This window comes from Drosophila virilis, chromosome 3 (genome assembly GCF_030788295.1).
Source record: "Drosophila virilis strain 15010-1051.87 chromosome 3, Dvir_AGI_RSII-ME, whole genome shotgun sequence".
Classification (NCBI taxonomy): Eukaryota; Metazoa; Arthropoda; class Insecta; order Diptera; family Drosophilidae; genus Drosophila; species Drosophila virilis.
In genome coordinates, this window is record NC_091545.1 from 15,289,384 (window position 1) to 15,312,281 (window position 22,898).

At 40.8% G+C, this 22,898-nt stretch overlaps 4 protein-coding genes across 5 annotated transcripts; 1 reads left to right on the forward strand and 3 right to left on the reverse strand.

Annotated features, from left to right (window-relative positions):
* Positions 1–5,843: 5,843 nt before the first annotated feature.
* LOC6622981 (putative uncharacterized protein DDB_G0271606) lies at positions 5,844–8,567 on the reverse strand. The gene is made up of 5 exons (XM_002047521.4): positions 8,022–8,567; positions 7,811–7,955; positions 6,997–7,742; positions 6,773–6,926; positions 5,844–6,702 (listed from the first exon to the last, which is right to left on the reverse strand). Exons 1-5 carry the CDS (start codon positions 8,422–8,424, stop codon positions 5,892–5,894), a joined length of 2,259 nt encoding a protein of 752 aa, XP_002047557.2. The 5' UTR covers positions 8,425–8,567; the 3' UTR covers positions 5,844–5,891.
* Positions 8,568–8,992: 425 nt separating this feature from the next.
* On the forward strand, positions 8,993–10,647 carry Gbeta76C (guanine nucleotide-binding protein subunit beta-2). The gene is made up of 6 exons (XM_002047522.4): positions 8,993–9,152; positions 9,225–9,670; positions 9,732–9,933; positions 9,999–10,128; positions 10,232–10,318; positions 10,405–10,647. Exons 1-6 carry the CDS (start codon positions 9,084–9,086, stop codon positions 10,509–10,511), a joined length of 1,041 nt encoding a protein of 346 aa, XP_002047558.1. The 5' UTR covers positions 8,993–9,083; the 3' UTR covers positions 10,512–10,647.
* A 493-nt stretch (positions 10,648–11,140) lies between these two features.
* LOC6622149 (uncharacterized) lies at positions 11,141–12,305 on the reverse strand. The gene is made up of 2 exons (XM_002047523.4): positions 12,131–12,305; positions 11,141–12,073 (listed from the first exon to the last, which is right to left on the reverse strand). Exons 1-2 carry the CDS (start codon positions 12,176–12,178, stop codon positions 11,273–11,275), a joined length of 849 nt encoding a protein of 282 aa, XP_002047559.2. The 5' UTR covers positions 12,179–12,305; the 3' UTR covers positions 11,141–11,272.
* A 609-nt stretch (positions 12,306–12,914) lies between these two features.
* On the reverse strand, positions 12,915–17,657 carry verm (LDLa and CE4_CDA_like_1 domain-containing protein vermiform). 2 transcript variants are annotated; one of them, XM_002047524.4, is made up of 6 exons: positions 17,511–17,657; positions 17,289–17,358; positions 15,854–15,965; positions 15,554–15,684; positions 14,577–14,726; positions 12,915–14,508 (listed from the first exon to the last, which is right to left on the reverse strand). In XM_002047524.4, exons 2-6 carry the CDS (start codon positions 17,338–17,340, stop codon positions 13,358–13,360), a joined length of 1,596 nt encoding a protein of 531 aa, XP_002047560.2. In that variant the 5' UTR covers positions 17,341–17,358; positions 17,511–17,657; the 3' UTR covers positions 12,915–13,357. The 2 variants fall into 2 exon arrangements, with proteins under 2 accessions (XP_002047560.2, XP_015030632.1); XM_015175146.3 differs by lacking the exon at positions 15,554–15,684 and adding an exon at positions 15,010–15,122 and having other exon boundaries at positions 17,511–17,656.
* Positions 17,658–22,898: the final 5,241 nt, after the last annotated feature.

Below are 22,898 nucleotides of genomic sequence, written 5' to 3' on the forward strand. Positions count from 1 at the left end.
ACCAAAAGGAAGCTTTAGTAAAAATGTGCTTTGATCATCATGCTAACTGTTCGTGCCGCCCTCGCGGTAGGGTATCTCTTGTTTTTATTATTACCTTGATGCTTTTTGTCAGTAATTGTAATGGCTGAAAGCCTGGCCAACCACTTAAACTTCAGACTGTTTGCCTCTCTATAGACTCGCCGGCTGAGCTGAGTTTCTTGCTCGTTTAATGATGTGTGAGCCTGGAATTTTGCGCGCGGTTTCTGTGAAGTAGTGGCCGGTGCCTGGTCCTGGTCCTGGTCGCGGTCTCGGTGCCGACTGACTGGCATACCAATTTATAATTTCTTTTAATAAAGTTGACATTCAGCTCGGCCTGCTGGTTCTTGCCTCTTTGTATTTTATTCTCTTTTTTAGCGTCTGGCCGAGTGGATCATGATCGCAAGAGCGTCGCCTCGCCTCGCCTTGCCAAAGGTGTTGAACTTCTCGCGCCTGGCATTTCGGCACTTTTTCCCCAATCCCCAACGCTTGCCGACCGTCACAGCTGCCAGCTGGGCGTCGTCTAACATATGCGACTTGGCAGCCACCCTATTGAGCAGCCCAAATGTCTTCCGCTGAGGCCATTTGTTTCATCCGCAGGACTCACCCACACACACACACACACACACACACGTGTCTGTAAATTCCGCAAATATCCGCTATCCGTTTCCTTTATACGAGATTTATTTATTGTGCTTATCAGCATGTGCAAATCTTTAAATTTAAAAAAAAAGACTCAAAAGAATTCGCCTGCTTCCGCTTCGCACATCGGTTACAGTCCAAAGCCCATCTATTCAAGCGCAGCGCTTTGACCATATTAGCACCCAATTCCGATTTCGAGTCCGTCCCGCACCACCCTCCTCCCCGCCCCATGGCTGTGTGCGTTTATCTGTTATCCAAAAAAACAAAAAAAATGTATATAAAAATTGCTTTAAACTAAGGCACTAAGCACTTTTGGCCCGGCACAACTTTGTCAAGCGCACATAACAAAGTGTTATGTGCCTTCTAACTAACAGAATGTGCCCGTAAAAATACCCTTTCAACGCACCGCAACCCCATTTCACACACCTATAAATGTACCAGGCACAGTGGTAAGAAGCTGCTATTTTAAAATTATTACATTTATATTAGATATATAATACGTAACTGAGCAGAATTATAAAAATATCCCTAAAATTTGCACATGTTTTCATCTTAATTATTTATTCTATATACCTCCATATATATACATATGCAGTCCCACACATATTTCAAGTTCTATCGACATTGATTATAGCTCCTATTATAAAGATTAATTGAAAAGAAGCATATTTAATCTTCGGCGAAGAGAGCAATTCTCCTTCGTTTACTCATAGTATTTCCTCAGATTTTCAATATAATATATCTATATACAAGTATTCCCTTTTGAGCATATTGACATAGTTGGTAACACTGTGCGCCAGGCAATGTCACCACAGTTCTGCGGGGTGGGGATGGTAGTGTGAAAAAAAGTACATTTTTCAAATGTAACGCTTTTCGTAGCATGCTTAGCGGGGCGAGTGAAAGTCGTTGCCACAACTTTTGAGTGTGTTCGTGTGTATTGAGGGAGAGGGAGAGGGGGGGGGGGGGGGGGGGAGGGATGGACAGAGACGGGGTATTAAGTCGTGGGTGTGTGGATATCATTGTAGCTCTCTGCGCTGTGTTGATTTTTATAGTTTTGTCTAGGAAAACAGTTGCAGATACTAAACCGCCCGTTTTTGTGGTCGTTTTGTTTTCTGGACCATTTGCGTTTTGCTCTTGTATTGTGTGTCTTTCTGTGTGTGTTTATGTGTGTGTGTGTGTGTGTGTTTGCATCAAGTTGTAAATTTGGCGATTAGCACCCCTTTGTGAGTTGGTCATATGGGGCAATCTAACAGCCAAAGGCTGGGCAAGATGCGCGCCGTCTGATAAGTTTGCTCAAAATTAGCATAGGCCGACGGCTGGGCCCGTGGAGCAAGGAACAGGAGCTGCAACTGGACGTGGCCAGAAAGGCAGCAGCAGCAGCAGTAGCAGCAGCCAGCGGACACTCAAAGCAACAAACGGCGATGATCTTGTCGCTGCTGCTGCTGTTGCTGTTGCTTTATGAATAAAACATTTTGGCTGGGTGAACGTGGTCCACAGTAGCAGCCGCCTCGGAATCGCAATTGAATCGAACTGCGGTTGCAACTGCGAACTGCGGCTGCAACTGCCAGCAGCAGTTGCTACAAATGTTTTACAAGCTTTTCAGCGCTTCGTTTTTCTTGTTGTTGTTGCTGTTGTCGTTGTTGTGGGCCATTGTTGTTGGTGTTGGAGCAGCAGTTCCCGGAAACAATTCAGTTTGAAAAAAAGGCGAGCGAAAAAAAAGTGCAGGCCCGGTCTTGTGCTCGCAGTCGCAACATTATGAACATGGCCAATAAATCGTGAATTGTTCGAATGCTCGAAATGTTGCATGTTTGATTTCTGCGCCACTTGCATTTACTTTATGATATTATAACCCGGACAACGTTTGACATTTGGCGCTCTTTATTTATGATAACAGCCCACCAGTTTTTCCCCACAAGCTCGCCAATTCGCAGTTTGTCAGCATTTTGTCGCCGACTTTCGTTGAAGAGTCTTTTATACTTATTTCATTTCTCTCATCTCGCGACCCAAAGCTGCAGGCGTTCATTTCCAGCTATATAACTGAAAAATTCGTCGCACGGCAGGAAATGAGTCTTAAATCTATATACATGCCCTGTAGTCGCGTAACAAGAAGGGTATACCCATTAAGAGACACGTCTTTAATTCTCTCTACTGTCAGTCAAAACCTCAATTCGTATACTCAGAAAATTACTCAAGCTGAGTAAAAGTTATTTTATTTTTATTTTTTTTTTTTTTGACAATTTTTCACTTTATCTTTTTTCTGCCTGCAGGCGCCACAGGACGGGGTTTGTGGGCGTGGATGCATCGAGGCTTGCTCGCCATCGTCGTGAATCTCACGTTCTCAAGGGCTGGGCAGCCAGGGAGAAGGGAGCCGCAAATTGGTTTAAGTGTGGCAGCAGTTACAGTGTAACTCTTGCCCGCAGGCAATAAAAAAATATTTTTATTTATGTGCATATCATATTTTTTTTAAGTGTTTTTCTAGTTGTGTGTCTGCCGGGCTAGCCCGTTAAATGAGCCGCGAAAATAGTTTCCGTCGCTGCGTCCTGGAAATTGCATGCTAACGGTAAAGCGGAAAAATTGCGAGTTTTCACTTAAGCTGTTCAACTGATTGAGTTCCGAATAGCGAAGGGCGCGTCTCAGATGTTTTCAACGTGAAATTTGTACAAAATGCAACCAATAACCTATTTTCGTTAAGTATTTCTGCATATTTTTATAATTAAATTTTTTCTATTTACCTTTGAAGAGAGTATTATAATTTGAGCATAAAATGTTTAACGGTTAAAAGGACATTTATGGCAGGCAGTAAATATTTATGTCGGAACCGGCCGAATCGGACCACTATATCTTATTTTCTTTTTCATTTTTCAACTTATCTTAAGAAAAGTCGGCTTCCCTGGTAGTAAATTCTTATTAACATATAAAATCTTATTCTACAATTGCCATAAGAATGATCGGTCGAAAAACAAGCTCTTGTGTTAAAATCATTTTCTGTTATACAAAATATATTAACCAAACTCAGAAAATACTTCTCTATTTTTCTCACATATCTACATTGCTATAGGACATTATTCTAAAAAAGTATTCAATCTTCGATCTTCTGCCAAAGATATCCTTAATTCCCTTGTAGACATTTTCCTTACGGCTGAGTTCGATGAAAATATCATGGAAAGCAGATTCTTTCAAAGAGCTTAATAATATAGTAATGCGATCTTGAAAAGATTTGGATCATAAATAATAGCATTATTAAAATAGTTAATTCCGGGCTTGGTCAATTTACCTTGAAAAACAAAAAGTTATTCCTACAAAAAAGAAACCTACTTTTTGACCGATCGTTCTTATACAGCTATACGAACCGCAGCTATAACTTTTGGTATATGTACTGCCTGCGATAGAAAGAACGACTTGTGCAAAGATTCAAGACGATAGCATTAAAAATGAGAGAATGGCTCGCATAGAATTAGACAATCGGACAGACGGACGGGTGGACAGAAGGACGGATGGGCAGACAGAAATGGGTACATTAGCTAAACTAGAATATTTATACCTACTGGAGTAGGAGATGTCATAAGAGCTTAAATATTGGATGCATTGCTTCACAGGAATAGTAAGATAAGTAGGTGCTACCCAAGCTTAACTAGATATATATTAAAATTACTTATAGAGCAAAAAATTATGTATCAAGTTATATTAACCTTATGAAAGGCGTAAAAGTTGAATTCAGACGAGATATAACTATTAAATCTCTATAAAATGGTGCCAAGTTTTATCAAGATAATAACATCAGCGAGTGTATATAAAGCTAAGCGATAGGTAGCTTAGAACTATACTCATGGGTGGAATATTTCGTATTATTATTAAAATTTGCCCACCATACAAGTTAACCAATTTGTGGGTAGTACCTGAAAGCCCACACCCATATTTGATTTAATTAAAACTCACGCACTCAACCGTTGAGAACTGGATGCAAATGAATTGCAAAAACAAACAGCTAAACAGAATCAATCAAGCGTGTCTCCATGCCGAACAGATTTCGCCCTGGGCCAGAGGTTGCGTTTATCGAGCTTTCTCTTCGTTTGATTAGCTTTCAACGGCTTCGAACTTCCGCCTGAAAATGAAAATGTTTATTAATAATTTTCACTTTTACATAACATTTGGTAGCAGCAGCAGCAGTAGCAGCAGCAGCAGTAGCAGCAGCAGCAGCGGCAGCAGCTGCTGGTTAAGTAACCACACCCAATGCGCCGCCATATGGTGCTGGGCCCGCCCCCAATGCGTTCTATGTACAGAGTAGGCAGACTATTGTCGTCTCGCTCACGCCGCCTGCCCATTGGATGCAGCAACTAAACCGGTTTATGCCCGTTTCGCAATCCGTTGGCCAATGCCAAGGAACAGCCATTTTCCAGCGACAGCTGTGGTGCCTGGCTAAATAAGAGCAGCAACTGTTGTGTCATATGTATATGCAGCATATAAACGGAGCCAACTGTCTGCGGGTTGGGTGGTCTGCGCAAGTGCTCCACTTGGGCACTTGGGAGGCAACTCCAGTTCGCTGCGTTGCTCAGCAGTTGTCCAAATGTTTGTGCACAGATGCTGCTAACTGGGTGGCAGCAAACGGAGTCAAAGCGCTGTCCAACGTATGCGGCAAGATGCTACATCAACTGCTGAGTACCGCCAGTTGCATTGATTTTTATACCCTGTCGACTTGAGTGCAGGAGAGGTACTTAGGTGTCTGCTATATGGTGGGCTTGGATAAGTGTTGCTACAGTTGTCCTGTTTGTTGATTAAATTTCCCGGTCTTAAGAAAGAATTTTCCATGTTGAGGTATCCTTCCAATGCAATTAGCACCAAAGAGTAACATGGAAGATCCAAGGAATATTATCTAAGTATTAATATTAACACTTAATTTTTCTTCTTTTTTTTTTTAAATATACTATATTCTGCGTTCACTATTTTGCTGTTCCATTTCGTAAGTGTACATATTAAGTTTGTTATCAGTGTTTTTTTTTTTTTTTTTTTTTAACAATTTTGAGTTATACATTATTTTTTGTATATACAAAAAAAGTTTTTTTTTCGTTGTTGTGGGTGTGTTTGTGGCGAGTTAAAAAATGATAGGGATAAATCATAAATCAAATTAATAATCCAAATCATTCTTGAAAATAACACTTAACAGCTAAAACGCGTAACGCATTCTAGCCATATTTGGAGTCCATCGAGATCTTGATCTCTGCGTCCTTCGCTTGTTTCTAGTGATTACGCAGCGCCTCGTTAATGACCCGCAATATCTCAATTTGCAGATCAGTAAAAGCCACGGGCTCCAATTGGGCACTGCGTATTTTCATGGCAACGGCCTTGAAGAAGGCACCGATTTCATCCTCCTCTGCAGCCATAGAACAAGCGCCCATTGGAAAGACAGCCTGACTAGATGTTGATGGCGTATTGGCCGTATTTTGAAAGCGTGTGCTGGTCGAGGTGGGCGTGTGCACCTCCAGCTTTTGTGTATATTCGCCAGCTGCTTGTAGTTGTTGTTGCAACTGCTGCTGCTGCTGCTGTTGCTGCTGCTGTGGCTCTAGGCTGCTGCCCGTCTCATTGAGCGGCTCCGACTTGGATAGGGCATTGCTCACGCTTTGCACGGCCAAATAAACGGAATCATCATTATGCTCATAGTTAACTACATGCTGTTGTTGCTGTTGCTGTTGTGTAGGTTGTTCGGGTGTTGGCGTCGTTTCCATATCCTCGTTTTCGTTCTCCTCACCCTCATCATCATGCACCACATCGCCGTTTATATAGTTTTCTATATCCATTTCATCGTAACTGGCCACGCACAGCTCGCTGGGCTGCTGCACATTCTGCTGCTGTTGCTGCTGCATTGAGGCAGACAGTTCGACTTTGTGTGGTCCCGATAGCGGCGGCAGTGTGGACATATTAAGCTGGGATGAGCTACTGGGTGATGTATCCAAGTTGCTCGACTGCGGCTCGGAATGCTGCAATGGCGATTCGGCCATATGCTCCTCAAGTTCGTGCTTGGGCAGTAGCATGTTCAGCGAATCTCCATCACTGCAATCGCCATTAAACAAATCACAATTAGTTACTCGTTTGTAAACTCCGTATACATTTAACTACTCACAGCGACTTTTGTTGAATATATTTCTGTAGAAAGCCGAGGGAATCATAGTGCTTCCAACGCGACGTGGCGTCGATATGCACCTGCGTTTTCAGACGTTTGTACTCCCGCGCATATTGGTCCCGCAGTGCCTTCCACTTCTGCCGGCATTGCTTGACTATAATTATTATAAGATATATTTAGTACAATGTTGAATATTAAAATGCACTAGAATTTTGGGCAACAACCTGGCTTCTTAAGTTTTCGCGCTATTTCATCCCAGATTTCCAGCTTTAGTTTGACATTGCGATAGTTTTGATTGCTATAGTTGTAGATCATGTCCTCCTGCTGTATCAGTGTGATCAGCTCCTTCTCAAAGTAGCTCTCCATATTGAGAAATGTGTGTATTGGATCATCGTCCTCCTCATCGGCATTCGTTTGATGATTGTGCGTTGACGATTGACTCACAACGTTGGCAGCATTTACGCAGTCCACAAACTCATTGTAAAGCGTATTCCCAGAAGTCTGATTCGGCGTCTCGCAGGTGACCGTTATGGAGGTGGTAGAGCCAATGGCATTGCCACTTGCATCAGTCAAGTAATTCCAATTGGTTTCCTGCTGTGACGGCTGCTGCTGCTGCTGCTGCTGTTGCTGCTGTTGCTGCTGCTGCATGATTTGGCTAGCGAAGAATGCGTTGATGCCGCGCGACGTATCCGGTTTCTTATCAAGAGCATCCGTTACTGTTGTCACCGTCGTTGTTGATGTCGGCACAAAGCTGCAGTTTTCCAGCAGCGAGCTACTTCGTTCCTCTATTTTGATGTTGGCAAATTTGCCGCATTCGGTGGTCAGATTAAGATTTTGGCTGCTGCTATTGCTGTTGCTAAATGAATTGTTATTGACGTTGGCCCTGCTGCTGTTCGTGGCTGTGCTCATATTGGGCAGCGACATCGACGACAAATTTCCATTGCTGTTCTGCCCGCCACGTGATCGATAGCTGCAAGTGCGCATTTATAGACACAGATGTGACATAGAAATTATGTGTCCGTACGTGGCTCAACTTACTTGCGTGAGAGCGCATAGGGACGCAGAAAGTCCAGCTCCTTGAAGTACTTCCATTTGACGTTGCCTTTGGTATTCGTTTTGGAGCGTTTAAGCTCGCGGCAATATTGGTCCCTCATGGCCTTCCACTTGGCCTTACATTGAGCATCTGTTTGTCGACAATAAACTGTTTAGCATTGATTTATAATTAAAAAGGGCGGCACAGCCATATCACCTGTCCAGCCGACATGGCTGCCAATTTCACTCCACTTTTCATCCTTGCTCTTAGTGCTGCGATAGAGCTGATGCTTGGGATTGTAAAGAGCCTGCTCCTGCGATACCATCGATATGAGGATTAGTTCCTTGGGTATGTTTACCACATTCTCGCAAAGGCTGTCCATGCTGCTGAGATTTACAAGCTGTGCCTGTGCCGCGACGCCAACCAGACTTCCCGCGTGCTGCTGCTTCTGTTTTAGCATTTGCGCCACATCCTCGGCTTTCGTCATATCCGTGTCCATGGGGCTTTGCCGCTCGAAAGGCAGCGAAACGCGTTTTATATTAACAAGGGTTTCAGATTGTTGTTGCTGCTGGTGTTCCTGCATTTGCGCCACTCCACTTGCACATGGTATGGTTTCCATTATGCGCTTTAAGATTAGTACCTGTTCCTGCGGCTCATTTTGGCGACTGGCTGTTGAGTTAATTATTAAAATCAAATGCAGCAAATCCTTGCGGCCACAAATTCTCTTGCGACTGAACAGCTGTCAAATAGCACGCTTAACAGCTGTGCGTTTGTGCTCGCTTCGTATCGATATATATCGATTACTTTTGCAATACTAAGTTACGTATATTATATGTATTATCTCTTATTTTCCATACAAATGACAAATGACAAAATAACTGTCACCAGTTTTGGAGTTTTTGTTAAACTTGATAAAAATAAAATCTTAGCTTGCGCTACCTGAAAGATCGATTAACATTCTGTTAAGCAGGCACGAGTATTTCTGTTAAGTGACCATGCAGTGCTGCAAAGTGCTAAGTTCTGAAGAGTTGGCAGCCCTCATTATTGCGCATGCGTGTGTTTGTAAAGCGCGCGCAGGTTTTGAATATTTCTGAAGATGTGTAATTGCTTTTGTCCAACTACTAATCCAATTAGTTAATTGCATTAACGTCTCGGTTAGTATCATAACAGTGTAACTTAAATATTTATTTCGACATTAGTTTGTGTTGCGACGCGTTCTTGATTGGTCTTGTGCGCTGTAACGTTTATTCGCTGCGATTTAAAATTTAATGCGCAATCATGCCGAAAATTGATCCAGAAACCCAAGGCCTCTACGATGAGATCAATGGCATGATACAAAAGTTTAAGGTTACACCTTGATAATCTCTTTAAGAATTATAAAACTCTTAATTCCATCTAATTGTTATTTAAATTCCCTAGGATGATCAAAATGCTAAGGCGGATTGCACACTGGCAGACAAATGCGGTGACATGGGCGATGTGCCCAAAATACGATTTTCTTCGAAAAAGATCTTAAAAGGGCACATAAACAAGGTGAACTCGGTGCATTTTGCGGGCGATTCACGCCACTGTGTCACCGGCTCATTGGATGGCAAACTGATCATTTGGGACACCTGGACGGCCAACAAAGTGCAAATTATACCATTGCGCTCAGCTTGGGTAATGACCGTTGCTTTCTCGCCGTCGGGCAACTTTGTGGCCTGCGGTGGCATGGACAACCAATGCACCGTCTACGATGTGAACAATCGTGATGCCTCTGGAGTGGCCAAAATGGTGCGTGAGCTAATTGGCTATGAGGGATTTCTAAGCTCGTGTCGTTTTCTGGATGATGGCCATTTGATAACCGGTTCGGGTGATATGAAAATGTAAGTTGACAACAAGTTCAGGCATGCTGGCCTATTAGGCCTGACTATTCACGGATTACAGCTGCCACTGGGATTTGGAGAAGGGCGTCAAGACTATGGACTTTAATGGGCATGCTGGCGATATTGCGGGTCTTTCATTGTCACCCGATATGAATACTTATATAACCGGCTCAGTGGACAAAACTGCCAAGTTGTGGGATGTACGCGAACAGGGACACAAGCAAATGTTCTTCGGTCACACCATGGATGTGTCCTCCGTTTGCGTAAGTTACCCAAAATTATCTGCCTATTGTTCGATTCCTTTTCGATTTGCATTTGTGGTTTCCAGTATCATCCAAGCGGTTTTGGCTTCGCCTCCTGCTCGGAGGATCAAACGGCACGCATGTACGATTTGCGTGCAGACCAACAAATTGGACTCTATGAGCCGCCCCAGAAGAACACGGGCTTCACCTCGTGCGGTGCGTGTTACCATTATTGTTGTTATGCTTTTATGCTTCTCTTTTGTGCTTCTTGGTTCGCCTTGACTTTAGACAGTTTCTAATCTGATTTTGTGCCCATTAGCTCTATCGACCAGCGGTCGCTACTTATTGTGCGCCGGCATTGAGGGCAGTGTGCACTCGTGGGATGCAATGAAGCAACGGCACACGGGTAGGTGGCAAACGTGGACGGCTTCAATTGCCATTTGACTGGTATTGATTTTCGTCATTTACCATTTTCGTTGTCTCTTTCGCCAGGCACGCTGTCTGGACATGAAAATCGGATAACTTGCATCAGCCTGTGCCCCAATGGCATGTGTCTAGCCTCGACCAGTTGGGATCAACAAGTGCGCCTGTGGCTCTAATTGAGGCACATTCCACTTTCGACACTCCACACTTGGTTCAATTTACATAGATTAATGGCATTATTAAAAAATCTTTGTAGCTTATTACTTGGAGTAACAACCACATGATATTGAGAATAAAGTGCATGAAAAATTATCACCAAAATATCCAGGATGATCGCTTAAACGCGAGCTTAGGTAAATTTGGTAAGGATAGCTAATACAGTAGTAGAGACATATATTTTTATCCAGCCAAAAATTCATTGACGCTTCATGCATGCAAGCATACATACATGCAAGCATACATGCATGCAAGCATACATGCATGCAAGCATACATACATGCATACAAGCATACATACATGCATGCATAAGTACATACATGCATGCACTCATATATGCATGCATACATAAATACATGCATGCATGCAAGCATGTATATATGCGTGCGTACATACATGCATGCATAAATACATGCATGCGTACAAAAATACATGCATAAATACATATGCATACCATAAATACATATCAACCAAAGCCTGAAAAACTTTTTTCAATCCATGAGTACGCAGAGAAGGGCAATATTAAAGGGTAGGTAAAAAGGCATAAAATTGGTATAAGAGGGCATGAGTAAAAACACACATACATACATACATGCTAGGAAATATATGCATACGAAAATACATGGAAAATAAAAAGGTACTGTTCAATTATCCATTCGAACTTATAAATCATTCATAATTCAAGATGAAAGAATTACTACGATGCCTTCTACGAATCTTACTAATCTCTGAGGATTTGATGCAATGGATATTGTGGTATATAAGACTCCAAACGTTGATGGCGACGCAGTGAGCATTCCTGATAATCCATCCATTTTACATACTTTTTGTCATGGCACATCTCCGAGTTGGCCTTGATGAACAGATCGTGGCGCAGTTCCATGTAGAATGCACGATTCGAATGCTCGTGCTTATGTACATGACGATCAAGCCATTTCATCACCTTGTGCTCACCATATGGAATAGTGGTACCGGTGCAGACAGTGCTCAACTTGATGTTTATGGGATCATAATTCTTTACTGGATTTGAGGCAACGCTAACACGTTTATTTTCCTTGCGGTCCTTGGTGTGTCCGGCGTCCATTAGTTGATTGCCAAATGTTATAACCCATGGATTATATTCCAAGGGACCGAATTGATCCTCGCTAACTTTAGTCACTGTTTTCTGCTTGCTTGACATAGTAGTCTGTTTTTTTTTTGCGCTTAGCGTCCTCTTATCTGCTTTCAAAAACAGATCTTTTTTATTCAGTTCGAGCTCCAACTGTGAACCGTCCTCTGTTCGTCCGAAATATGACATTCTGCTCCAATTAAAATCGTCTGTGGGTCTTGCTTCCGGTACGCTTACCAATTCAGGTATGTTAAGGGTTACCTCTGTTTCCTGTTTGCCAGATATCGTAGTCAGTACACTTCCTGAATTTCTTTTCGCATTGGGCTCTATCTCGAAAAGGTCCTCTGTCGGTCCATTGAAATCGACCGTGGTTCTGGCTATCGGTAAGCTTACCGCTTCAGGTACCATGAAAAGCTTTTAAGCACATATAAGTTGGAAGCAGTTCGATCCAAGCATATACACAATACCTACACAGTAAAAAATCCCAAATAAAAAAACATGCAAATTTAGAGTATTCATCTCTGTCACTCTGCAGTATTAAAGCTCAAAATGAAGATTCAGTTGTGGCCCTTTGTGTAATGTATAAAAGTATTAGAATTAGAATTTACTTTGAGTGTAAAAGTTCTGTGTGATGTGTTTTGAAAAGAAGCTTTTGCATGTTTAGAAAATTTACATCGCAAGGCTAACTTGACTAGTCAAAATCGAGGCTCCAAACCTGCTCTCAATTGGACCGGTTCGAAACCGAAAGAAATGTGATTTGCTTAAAAAATAAATTCTAATAGTAGGTGCATATATATATATATGACTTGCATATATCTAAGTATAATTGGCAGATGCCAATTTTGACTAGAAATAAAATTTAGCCCACAACTTCTATATGAAAATATATAAGTGATGCAATATTTTCAGTAGAACGGGCAGTTATAAATTAAAAAACATTTTAATTAAGAACTAAGAACATGTGATATCGAAATTTAAAAGCCGAAGTTGAAGCCAGCGAGTTGGTTCCAACCATAATCAGACTTTGATGCAGCTCTAATAAAAATAAAAGGAAAATTTTGATACGAAGAGAGCAAAGGAACAGATTTTCCGCTGCATGCAATTCAAAATAAATATATTGGTTTATTTCCTGTTAGATTTGTAATTTGAAATAAAACTAATAAAATAAATATATGTTTTTTTTTTTTAATATATTTTTTATATTTTTCTTATAAAAAATACTTATATAATTACAAAGAAATTTAGCTGCTGCGAGTTTTTGGCGCGGTTTTTTGTGAAAATTGTTTTTTTTTTATAACAAAGTAGCAGCTTTTGTTGATGTTTTTTTTTTGTTTTGTGTAGTAAATTAAAACAATCCACTTTATCATTCAACATTATCAAAAGAAAGAAAGAAAAGTGGGAATACAAAACGAGCTGTGAAAGTAGAGAATGTTGAGAAAAGACGAGAAATACGCAGGAATAGAATCAATAAAAAGAAAGATTTGCATAAATAATAGACGGAAGGGGAGCAGAAAGCAGAGCAGAGCAGAGCAGAGGAGAGGGAAGGGAGATAGATACATTTATTGCATTGTGTAGGTTTTTTGTGTTTAGTTTATCAGACTCTCGGTTGAACTACTAATGCGTCGTTCTCTTGTTTTGTTTTTGTTTTTTTTTTTTTTTGGAAAGGAATTAGAAAGAGAGCTGTGCTCTGGCCTCGGCTTAAACGGAGAAGCCATCGCCAGTGGGATCGAGGATCCAGGGATAGTTATTGGGGCACTCCATGCAGGTGAACAGACGCAGCGTCTCGCCGGGCAGCTCGCGTGTGGTCAGCGGGCAGGCGTTGGGCAGCGAGCAGTAGGGCTGACCCTTGACATCGCATTTCTCCTTCCACTCTTGGAAGTCGCGCAGCGAATTGAGCTCTGTGGGATTCTGCATCCACTGAATGACCTGCAGATTGGTCACAAAGAACACATCGTTGCGTCCCAGCATCTCCTCAATGAACTTGATCAGCTCATCGCGATACTCCTTCTTCGACTTGAGCCACGAGGCATGGAAGTGGAGGCCAAGAGGGGCGCGGTTGCTATTGTAGTGGCGATTGAAATTGTGGCGCAGCAGACGTGCGAACTGCTCGCCAGAGGCGACGTTCGAGCACGAGTCAACCATGTGGCAACCGGGCAGCGACTCATCAAAGGTGGGATCATCGCGACGATCCAGCTCATTCATAACCATCTCCCAGACGGGATGGCTACGCGATGGGCAGTTGTGGGCATTGCCATTGCACTTGTGCGGCATACGGAAGTACAGGGTATATGGCCAGATGGGCACGCGACCCAGCGAGGCGGTAATCGAGGCATCGTACACAAAGAACTGATCCGCCATCATCTCGAACTGCTTGTTGCCACCCACACGCAGGTAGGGTGCACGCATGCCAATGATGGAGCCATCTGTGATGTTAGCGAAACGCTCGACAATCAAACGGGAGCCCGCCATCTCGGCCAGCCAGTCATCGTAGCTGCCGCCCGTCCAGTAGTTGGGATCATCCTTGTGGGTCAGCGAGAAAACGGAGATCTCGTGTCCGCGACGATGCAGATCCTGCACAGCCGAGTAGTTGGTATACTTGTGCGAGACAAAGAATGTACCCTTGATGGAGCAGCCATTGGGATTCTGGTGCTGGCCATTGAAGATGTCATCGTACAAATCAATATTGTCCACATTGACGGCACCGTTGAACGTAATGGTGATCATCTGTGGCACCTGCTGGGGCTCAATGCCGCCGGGAATGCGTGTACCGTCCGCGGAGCAGAAGCAATCGGGCAGAGCGCACTGCGTCGGATCGCACTCAGGTGCACGGTTGGGATCCTCATCAACAGCTGCCAACAGAAATGCGCGTCAGTTAAGAAACTGTTTGGCCTGGGCATGCACAATTATTGTCACTTACAGCAGGCATTCTCATCGGACTCATCCTTGCAGTCGGACTTGCCGTTGCAGAAGAGCTCCTTGTCCAGGCACTCGCCATCGCCGCAGGAGAGCTTGCCATCGGGACAGATGGGCTCATCTGTCTTCAATATGGGCTGCGCCTTGCGGGGCTCTAGAGAAGTGGGTGAAGAATTCCTATGTTAGATTTTGGCGCAGGACTCTGATTTTGTTGTGGCGTGTTAGTGACAATAAATGTCTAAATTTTGAAGTGAGAAGTATACACGTGATTGTGAGGGAGGTTAGGATTGTTGTTTTTTTTTTTCTTGTTGTTGTTCTTCTTGTTCCAAAGTTCACTATATCTATATATATATATATACATCTGTCCAAGTGCTATGTACAAATGTGTTTTTTGTTTGTTTTTGTTTTGCTGGCTTGCAGACAATCGGGACACTTACTCTCTTTCTCATCGCAGTTAGTCACCTTGGCCTTCCAGTCGCAGGTCTGCTTAATAACGTCAAAGGCCAGGCCGGAGGGACACTGAATTTCTTTTAGGCCCGACCTAGTACATCTAAAAAATAAAGTTGTTTTTGTTGACACTTTTCGTTGTTGCTTTTTTTTTCAGTTTTTTCTAAACTAATTTTATTTTGCTAGCTAACAGAACTTTGGCACTTTCTTTTCGAGGAGGGTTTGGCGGAGCTTGGATTTGGGTTTGTTTTTGTTTAAACAAATGCAATGAGACGAACGTTTGGTTTTAGTTACAGATAGATACAATGAACTGTGTGACAAATGCACACACTACACACACAAGCACACACACACTCACACACACACACACACACCTGCACATAGAGATAGATAGATATAGATAGAGAGAGATAGACATACAGAACAGAGTGTTAGACATTGTGTAGGAGAGTTTTGGGTGGCACAGAGTCGAGCTCTTCGAAGTATACTTTTGGGCTCTCGGCTCAATGCCTGGCACGGACACACCCCACTTACTTTGATCGATATCGCAATTCTTAACATTCGTCTTCCAATCGCACAGCTGACGCAACACATCGAACGCCAAGCCGCCGGCACAGCGGATCGGTGCCAAGCGATTGCTGCCATCTTCTCCGGCACTGTCGCACCTTTAGTTTCATTTTTTTATTTATTTTTTTTTTTTTGTTTTTTTTTTTTTGGAGTAAGTGCAATAAAATTGTTGATGTGAAAACAAAACGAAAACCCCAAAATTATCATTATTTTCAAAGACTGCAGAACGAGAGGTTTCAGTCTAAGAATCTATGACTAAATGCTTACCTGTAAACTTCACGGCAATCGCCCTCCGTATCTAAACGGAAATATTCATCAGCGGGACGATCCGCGCACACTTCTTCAACATCAACGCCCTCGAGCTTGTCCTGATGTTGGGCTAAGAGAAGGGGCAATAAAAAAAAATTAATTAATTAATTGGATTAAGCACTTCAATTTTAAAATCTTGTGTTAACACTTTTATAATGAAAGTATTTTTTTATATTAAATATAAATACTTTATTTATTTGTTAATCATTTAAACTAAAATAACAAAGACTTTCTCTAAAAGCCGTCAAAGAATTTTTGGCAATTTTTTTACTTCATATTTGGAAATTTATATAATTTTTTATGTTTCTTTTTATATACTTATTAAATTTCAATAAATAATAACTGTTCAGCTCTATAGTTAAATGTAAATTTGTTTTTTAAAGTTTCTTGGCAAATAATTGTGGGATTTTAATGTTTTTGGTACTCGTTATATTGTCATTATTTAATTATGCGCATAATTAGTGCTAATCGACAGCTCGAAGCATTTATGGCCTGTTCGCACTTGTTTCATTTTTTTTTATTAATTCATTTTTAAGCGGCCCCGGGCAACAGCAGACCAACGCTTAACCGGTTTACTCTAAACGACTTCTAAAAGCAAAACAACTCTCGTTTTTGTTACGTTTTCTACTTTTTGTATACATCTATCATCTCGCAGAGTCGGCAAACGCAAACGAAAGGGCAAGCGAAATTGCGACTGCCCGAAGTGTAAGTGAGAGACGTCTGCTAATGGAGCCTGTTGTTTACATGGTAAGGTGTAACTGCTGTCGCCAAACTGGTTTGTGTATTGGCTAATGGCTGTTGTTGCTGCTGTTGTTGTAGCAGCAGTCGAAACACGTTTGCAGTTTAACTTAAAAGGTATTGCATAAAAAACCTGGGGAGTTGTCGCCTCCAAAAATAATAAACGGAACCAAACGCGTTCGTATCAAAAGTTGCCTATGCTAATTTTTTTATGGCCAGCTCCGGCATCAGTTTGGTCTCTTGCCACAGTTTCTTTTTCCTATTATTTGATTTTTGTTTTCGTATTTAAGGAAACTGTTCAACTTGCAACAGCACTGGATCGACTGATCGAACCATTAACTATTGCATGTTGCTAATAATTTATAACAGCTTTGACACCTTGCTATATTTTTCAAGTTTATTTACCTTGGCCAACGACTTCTCTTTTATTGATTTCTTCTTGTATATCTTTTTGTTTTGCTAATTTTGCGCATAAAGAAACACAAATATTTATTCGCTGCTTATTCAGCTGGTAAAGGTCAAGTGGGCCGCCTGCCAACGTGGCCAACTCCAAGTCTAGCTTATATCTACTTATTTATGTATGCATGATTATAAAAATAATAAAAAAAAAACTATATATATATATATATGCACTCGGATTGCTTTTGGTACTTACCAGCTGCACAGCAGAACAGCAAAAAGGTCACAATTGGCCACCAACGCGCCATGTTCGGAACCAGCGCTGGCTGCAAATCGAAGAAATCGAACAAAACTTTAAATTAGCAAAAAACCACACTTTAGATGATCACTTTTAATATATATTTAGGTTGGTATTTTATGGAGAGACAGAGATATGCATCTGTCTGCTGCTCGTATGTACTGGAAACTTTTAAATTACTTTTAGCGCTCAGCAAATGTTGACGTTGGACAGAGGTAGGCGAGTGAACAGAGGGCACTCTTCCAATACACAGCCACGCTTACACTAGGTGTTGTCCAGCAGCAACGAGTTCTATTTATTAAGCCGTGGTGTGTGCGCCATTTTGGGCTGTGTGGTGAGTTTCGAGCTAACGACGGCGCCGGCGCAACGCAGTGCAAAGCTTTTTTGAGGGGTAAACACAGTTTGAGGCTTTGTGTGGATTCCATTTCGAAAATGCCAAGGCGGCTTAAGCTTTGCCTTTGTTTCTCTGTGTGTGTGTGTGTGTGCGAAGGTGTGCGCCAGTTTGAAGAAGAAAGGTTAATTAGCTTGGGCGCAGGTGTGCGCCGCATTTGGTATGTGTGGGTGCCCGGCCGTGTCTGGAGCTGCACCTCGCCTCGCATTTACACCTTTCCAAAACTGCCAGGTGGGCAGCACTGTTCCACCAATTCCGCTGGACTGCCAACTCAGCTGCATAAATCAAATCTTCAAACATCAATCATTTAATGACCCTGAAATTGCGTCTTTGGCTCTTTATTATCTTGTTATTCTACGAAGACATGACATCTCGATTTCGTAACTGTCGTTATACGCTGTTCGCGCAAGTGAAAAGGGCATGCTCGGCTACATATTGGCATGTAATCCTATAAAAGTGGTTTGAGATTTTCTTTTTCTTATATCTGCAACATAAGCCGCAACATTTTATTATGCTAATTCTTTTCTGCATCTTGCATATTCTTGTCCATCTACATTGCCCTTATTATCTAGGGAACAGGGCATCTGTCAGTCGACGGCAAGGTTCCGCATGGCTTTTCTTTGTGTGGTACCTTTTGAACGTGTTTCTTTACACGATTTGTTGATGCCGCTTGTTTAGTTACTTTTTATTTTCACCTACGCTCGTGCGGCATGGCAATTGGTTAGACATTGTCACACCATCTGCATTTAAACGGCTCGCTTGAGCCGCTTTGCCAGTGAATTGGTCATTCCGCTCACAGCACGTACATTAAATTCTTGTTAACGTGGCTAAGACGGCAGAAAAAAAAAGGTTAATAAACCTCCTGGCGACTCCTCCTTCCAGTTGCTTCCAGCACCAAGTGGCAACACTTTAACTGTCGCTGACTCACACGCGTTAAATTTACCTTTAAGATTTTTGTTTGGTTTGTTTTTAATTTTCTTTGGCTGTATCGCGAAATCTTAATTAATGGCAAATTGATTATGCGCTTGTTCAATTTTGCAGTCCCCTTTAGTTATGTAAAGATATGCAGGCATACAAAACAGACTGACAGACGGACAGACAGACAGACGAACGGACGAAGCAAAAAGGGCTGCGTACCAACTTACCTGGCTGGAACCAGCCTGTTATTCAATAAGTTAAGAGCTCGTACGAGATGATGATGACACGATGATATGTACTCCGTCCCTCCATCCGTTCCTCCGGCTGGATGCATGCGCAAAACGCGAAGCATGTTTGCGGATATGAAACTGATGTGGGCATGTTGAGATTGACATAAATAGGGAATTTTCGAATTATGTAATACAAGGTTCATTGCCATAATTAAGCACAATAAAAGATAATGGAAATGGGTTCTAAAAATAAAAACAACTTAATTATGTGTTACATTTATTTTACAAGCTGAGAAGTTAATTTAACTTTTTGTTAACTCCAAAAATATCAGTATATTGGTTAATTCCATTAAGTATCTTTGAATCTGTGAATCATTAACATTATATATTTTAAAATTCAGTGTAATAAATAAAGTATGTCCTCTTTGGGAGCTATTCCCATAAGTCCTTATTATTTTGTCAAAACTAGAGGTTTGCAAAGACAAATTATTCCAAATCAACTTGTATCCAATTTGGAAATATATATTTAAAGTAGCTCTATAATATTGTGGACTTTTTACAGATATTTAGATACTTTTAATAATAGATTTATATTAAATTAGCTGTACTACAAGTTACATATAGTATAAATTATGATGAAATAGAGGCTTATGATCATTTCACTTCATACTTCCATTGAATCAGAGCTCAGAGTAGAATTCTTCTTTTATTAAATACAATTAGTAATAAAAATATCTGTGTTCAAAATAAATATTTGTGCACAATATTTATGCCTTTTGGCATTGCATTTTTTAAGTGAAAAGTGACAAAATATTTTGGATTCTGTTCAAATACACTTTTAGCAGTCAACAAATATTTGATTTAATTTTGACTTGCAAATCTTAAGATTTGCACATTGATCGATTGTTTTGAGTGACAAAATAATTGCTTAACAAATTATTTGAAGGCTACGTTGAATGTGAAAGATGTTGACAGAAAAACAGCGTTATTTTTCTACCTATTTGTTTATTTTTTTATGAATAGTATATATATTTTTTTAATTGTACCAGATTTTTTCCGCAGTTACAAATCAGTTTTTTTTTTCAGCTGAAACAACACGATATTTTTCTGTACAGCTTTCCTTTTGTACAGTCTGTAAACGAACTTGCCTCAGGTTTGATCTAGAAAAGAATGGCAATATATACAATATACACTTATGTGTATGTACATGGTTGCCCAGTTATTTCCTGAACTTGAAAACACGTTTGTCTTGTACTAGAACATGGCAGCAAAAAGTCGAATAAACGCTAAGTGCTGCAGACAACATGGCGTATGCGTGGTTTTTTTTCTTTTTTGCTGGAGAATTCTTGAAATTGCGGTTCATTACAATTGCATTTTAATTGCCGCAGTCAATTAACGGGTCGTGCGTCAGTGAAGGGTGCGACAGCTGCGATCCGATCTTAAGACAGTTATATATATATATATATATATATATATATATATATAGTGCTATGTGTGCGTGTTCGTCTGTGCAGAAGATGCCACAAAAAAGTTGTTTACCTTCTTTAGCAAATGTTGATTGCAGTTTTTTTTTCGCTTTTGATAGTTACAATTAATTTTAGTTGGCAACGGTTTTTACACTTTGGTGATATAATCGCCCGCATATTCGAGCAGGCTGATTATTATTATTACCTTTTTTTAATCAACTGTTAAACTGGTTTTTCAATTAGAGTGAAAATGTTGATGATGGCACCTCAAGCGTTCGACGGCATTGAAATTCATTTTTTTTTTTTTTCGACGAGTGAAAACCTTTTTTTTTCGTATGGATTTACATAATTTGAGCAGGCAAGATTGCCCCCAATCTTCGCATATGGGATTTGTATTTGAGTATTATGGCCTGGTAGACAAATGCAAGCGAGTTGAGCTAATTTTTATTTAAGCGAAAAGTTAGCAACTTACAAACATTTGATTTTTATTGAACTGTGGCCCTGCAAAATCCTTCGTTTAATCAACGCAAGTTAATTTCATACTAATTAAAGTAAATTACAAATTTAGTCGCAGCCACAAGAAACGCTAACAAAGATCATCAAGCAGATCAAGAGAAAAAGAGAAATTGGCTTTAAGAAAACTATACAAAAACGGAATTGTTAATGAAGGAAATGCTCGACGAGCGCTTCGAGCTCAAGATGAGCCTGGTTTACAGGTAAACAGTAAACTGTAAACTGTGGACTCTAAAAGAAATGCATAACCATTAAAAAAAAAACACAGACACACACACATACACACAAGTTGCATAAGTGTTAGCTCCCTTTCACCCTGAAGCTCTCCCCAAATCTATCCCAGACCAAAGCGAAGCGAGCGGATCGCAGAGATTGCTTTTAATTTATGGCAAGTGGAGAGCACTGAAGGCCCTATGGCCACGGCAACGGGGTTTCTGTTTCGATGTTCAATATTGAAATGCGAGTCGTATTTAAATATGTTTATTTTTCAATTTCCATTTGCTGATCATTTGTGCATCTGCTTCGCTTGCCTTTTATCTATCCGTTCCCCCTTAATTATGCAATCAGTGAACTTTTCAAATCACCTGTCCGTTTACCAATTGTCAACTCTGGTTTCCGATTTTGAATATTGTTTTTTTTTTCTCTCTTTAACGGATTTCATATGTATAGCATTTAACACACTCTGATTCCGTTTCTTGGAAACATGTCTGGCCACATGGAAATCCAGTTAACTGGATACATATGCCTGGCATATGACATACGTGTGTCTACTTGATGACCGGTTGACCAGCTCGAGGCTCTGTCCCCGAAGTAGGAAGCATATTCGAGAATTTGTGTGCCGAGTCGCTGTCAAGACAAGGGCGCCTACGTCAATTGGAGGTGGCGCTATGCACAGTGATTGAAAGCCTATGCAAATGCATTGAATATTGATTTATATGTTGCTTAGATAAAATGTTAATTTATGTTTGTTTCTCTGATTGATACATATGCGCATATTTTTGTAAATTAAAACAATTTGAATAAATATTTATAACCGAATTTTGTTGTTTTTAAAAATTAAGCAGTTTGGACATTATCAATATATCCAGCATTGACACATAAGCTTTACGCTTTGCCTAGTTTTCGAGCAGTTATATTACACTTTGGCCCACTGTGCGTTCGCTTTTCATGCACGATTTATGCAAAGCGTCCACTTTACAACTAGTTCACCTTAGCAAGAGTAAAAGTTTGCAAACACACACACACACAGACACACGTGTGAATACGTGACGTATTAACAACAACAGAATTTTGAACCACATCAAATGGCATAGCTCACTGTGCGTTTACAAATTGAATAAGCATATCAAGAGCATGTCTTCTGCAGCCGAATTCAAAGAATGCTAACATAAATCATAAGAGCAGAATGCCTTCTGCAGCCAGGGAAAAATTCATAGCTGATAAAAAATCACGCTTGTGAAATAGTCTTTTCAACTTTTCAAACGAAAAACGACGTTATTTTTGTTTAATAACATAGTTTTATGTTTGTGAATATGAGCGCATCGAATCTCTTGGAAACTTGTTTTCGCTGGCAATTACGTCTATTGAATATGTAAGGATTGTAATGGCAAATATAATGGCACGCAGATCTTTTAACTCTATGGAAATTATATGCTTTTTTTTTATTTGATACTTAAGATTTGTAGCAACAGTTACTAAACATCTGATTACTGAAGGCTAGATTAAGCCACGCCACAAAATTACTCATCTTCTCAGACGACATATTGTTGCTTACTCTCGGTGTCTGTCTATGCAATCACCTTGGCTGCTGAAAAAACTTAAGCATGCATCAAAATTGGCATATAAAATTTATATTATATATGAATTTAACCACATAAAAGTGTATTTATTTATTGAGTCAATTTTGTGGTGCGGAGCACAAAAAAAAATGTGTAAGCCACATCAATTTGCATGGGCACGCATATAACTTTGGTATTTCCAAGACAGAGTCGAAATTCGCAATGCTTGAAATTAATTATCGACAATCGTGTGATTTGTTATGATTGCGCAA

Bases quoted from the DNA above. Each gene is read 5' to 3' on its own strand.
- verm (XM_002047524.4), bottom strand. From the start codon at position 17,340: ATGGCGCGTTGGTGGCCAATTGTGACCTTTTTGCTGTTCTGCTGTGCA. The intron at 14,727-15,553 runs GTAAGTGGGGTG...CCACTTCTCTAG, and splicing joins GAATTGCGATATCGATCAAA to AGCCCCGCAAGGCGCAGCCC. The intron at 14,509-14,576 runs GTAAGTGACAAT...TTCTGTTGGCAG, and splicing joins GTCCGATGAGAATGCCTGCT to CTGTTGATGAGGATCCCAAC.
- LOC6622149 (XM_002047523.4), bottom strand. From the start codon at position 12,178: ATGAATACTCTAAATTTGCATGTTTTTTTATTTGGGATTTTTTACTGT. The intron at 12,074-12,130 runs GTAGGTATTGTG...TGTGCTTAAAAG, and splicing joins TATTTGGGATTTTTTACTGT to CTTTTCATGGTACCTGAAGC.
- LOC6622981 (XM_002047521.4), bottom strand. From the start codon at position 8,424: ATGGAAACCATACCATGTGCAAGTGGAGTGGCGCAAATGCAGGAACAC. The intron at 7,743-7,810 runs GTAAGTTGAGCC...GCGCACTTGCAG, and splicing joins CCCTATGCGCTCTCACGCAA to CTATCGATCACGTGGCGGGC. The intron at 6,703-6,772 runs GTGAGTAGTTAA...TGGCGATTGCAG, and splicing joins TATATTCAACAAAAGTCGCT to TGATGGAGATTCGCTGAACA.
- Gbeta76C (XM_002047522.4), top strand. From the start codon at position 9,084: ATGCCGAAAATTGATCCAGAAACCCAAGGCCTCTACGATGAGATCAAT. The intron at 9,153-9,224 runs GTTACACCTTGA...TAAATTCCCTAG, and splicing joins GCATGATACAAAAGTTTAAG to GATGATCAAAATGCTAAGGC. The intron at 10,129-10,231 runs GTGCGTGTTACC...TGTGCCCATTAG, and splicing joins CACGGGCTTCACCTCGTGCG to CTCTATCGACCAGCGGTCGC.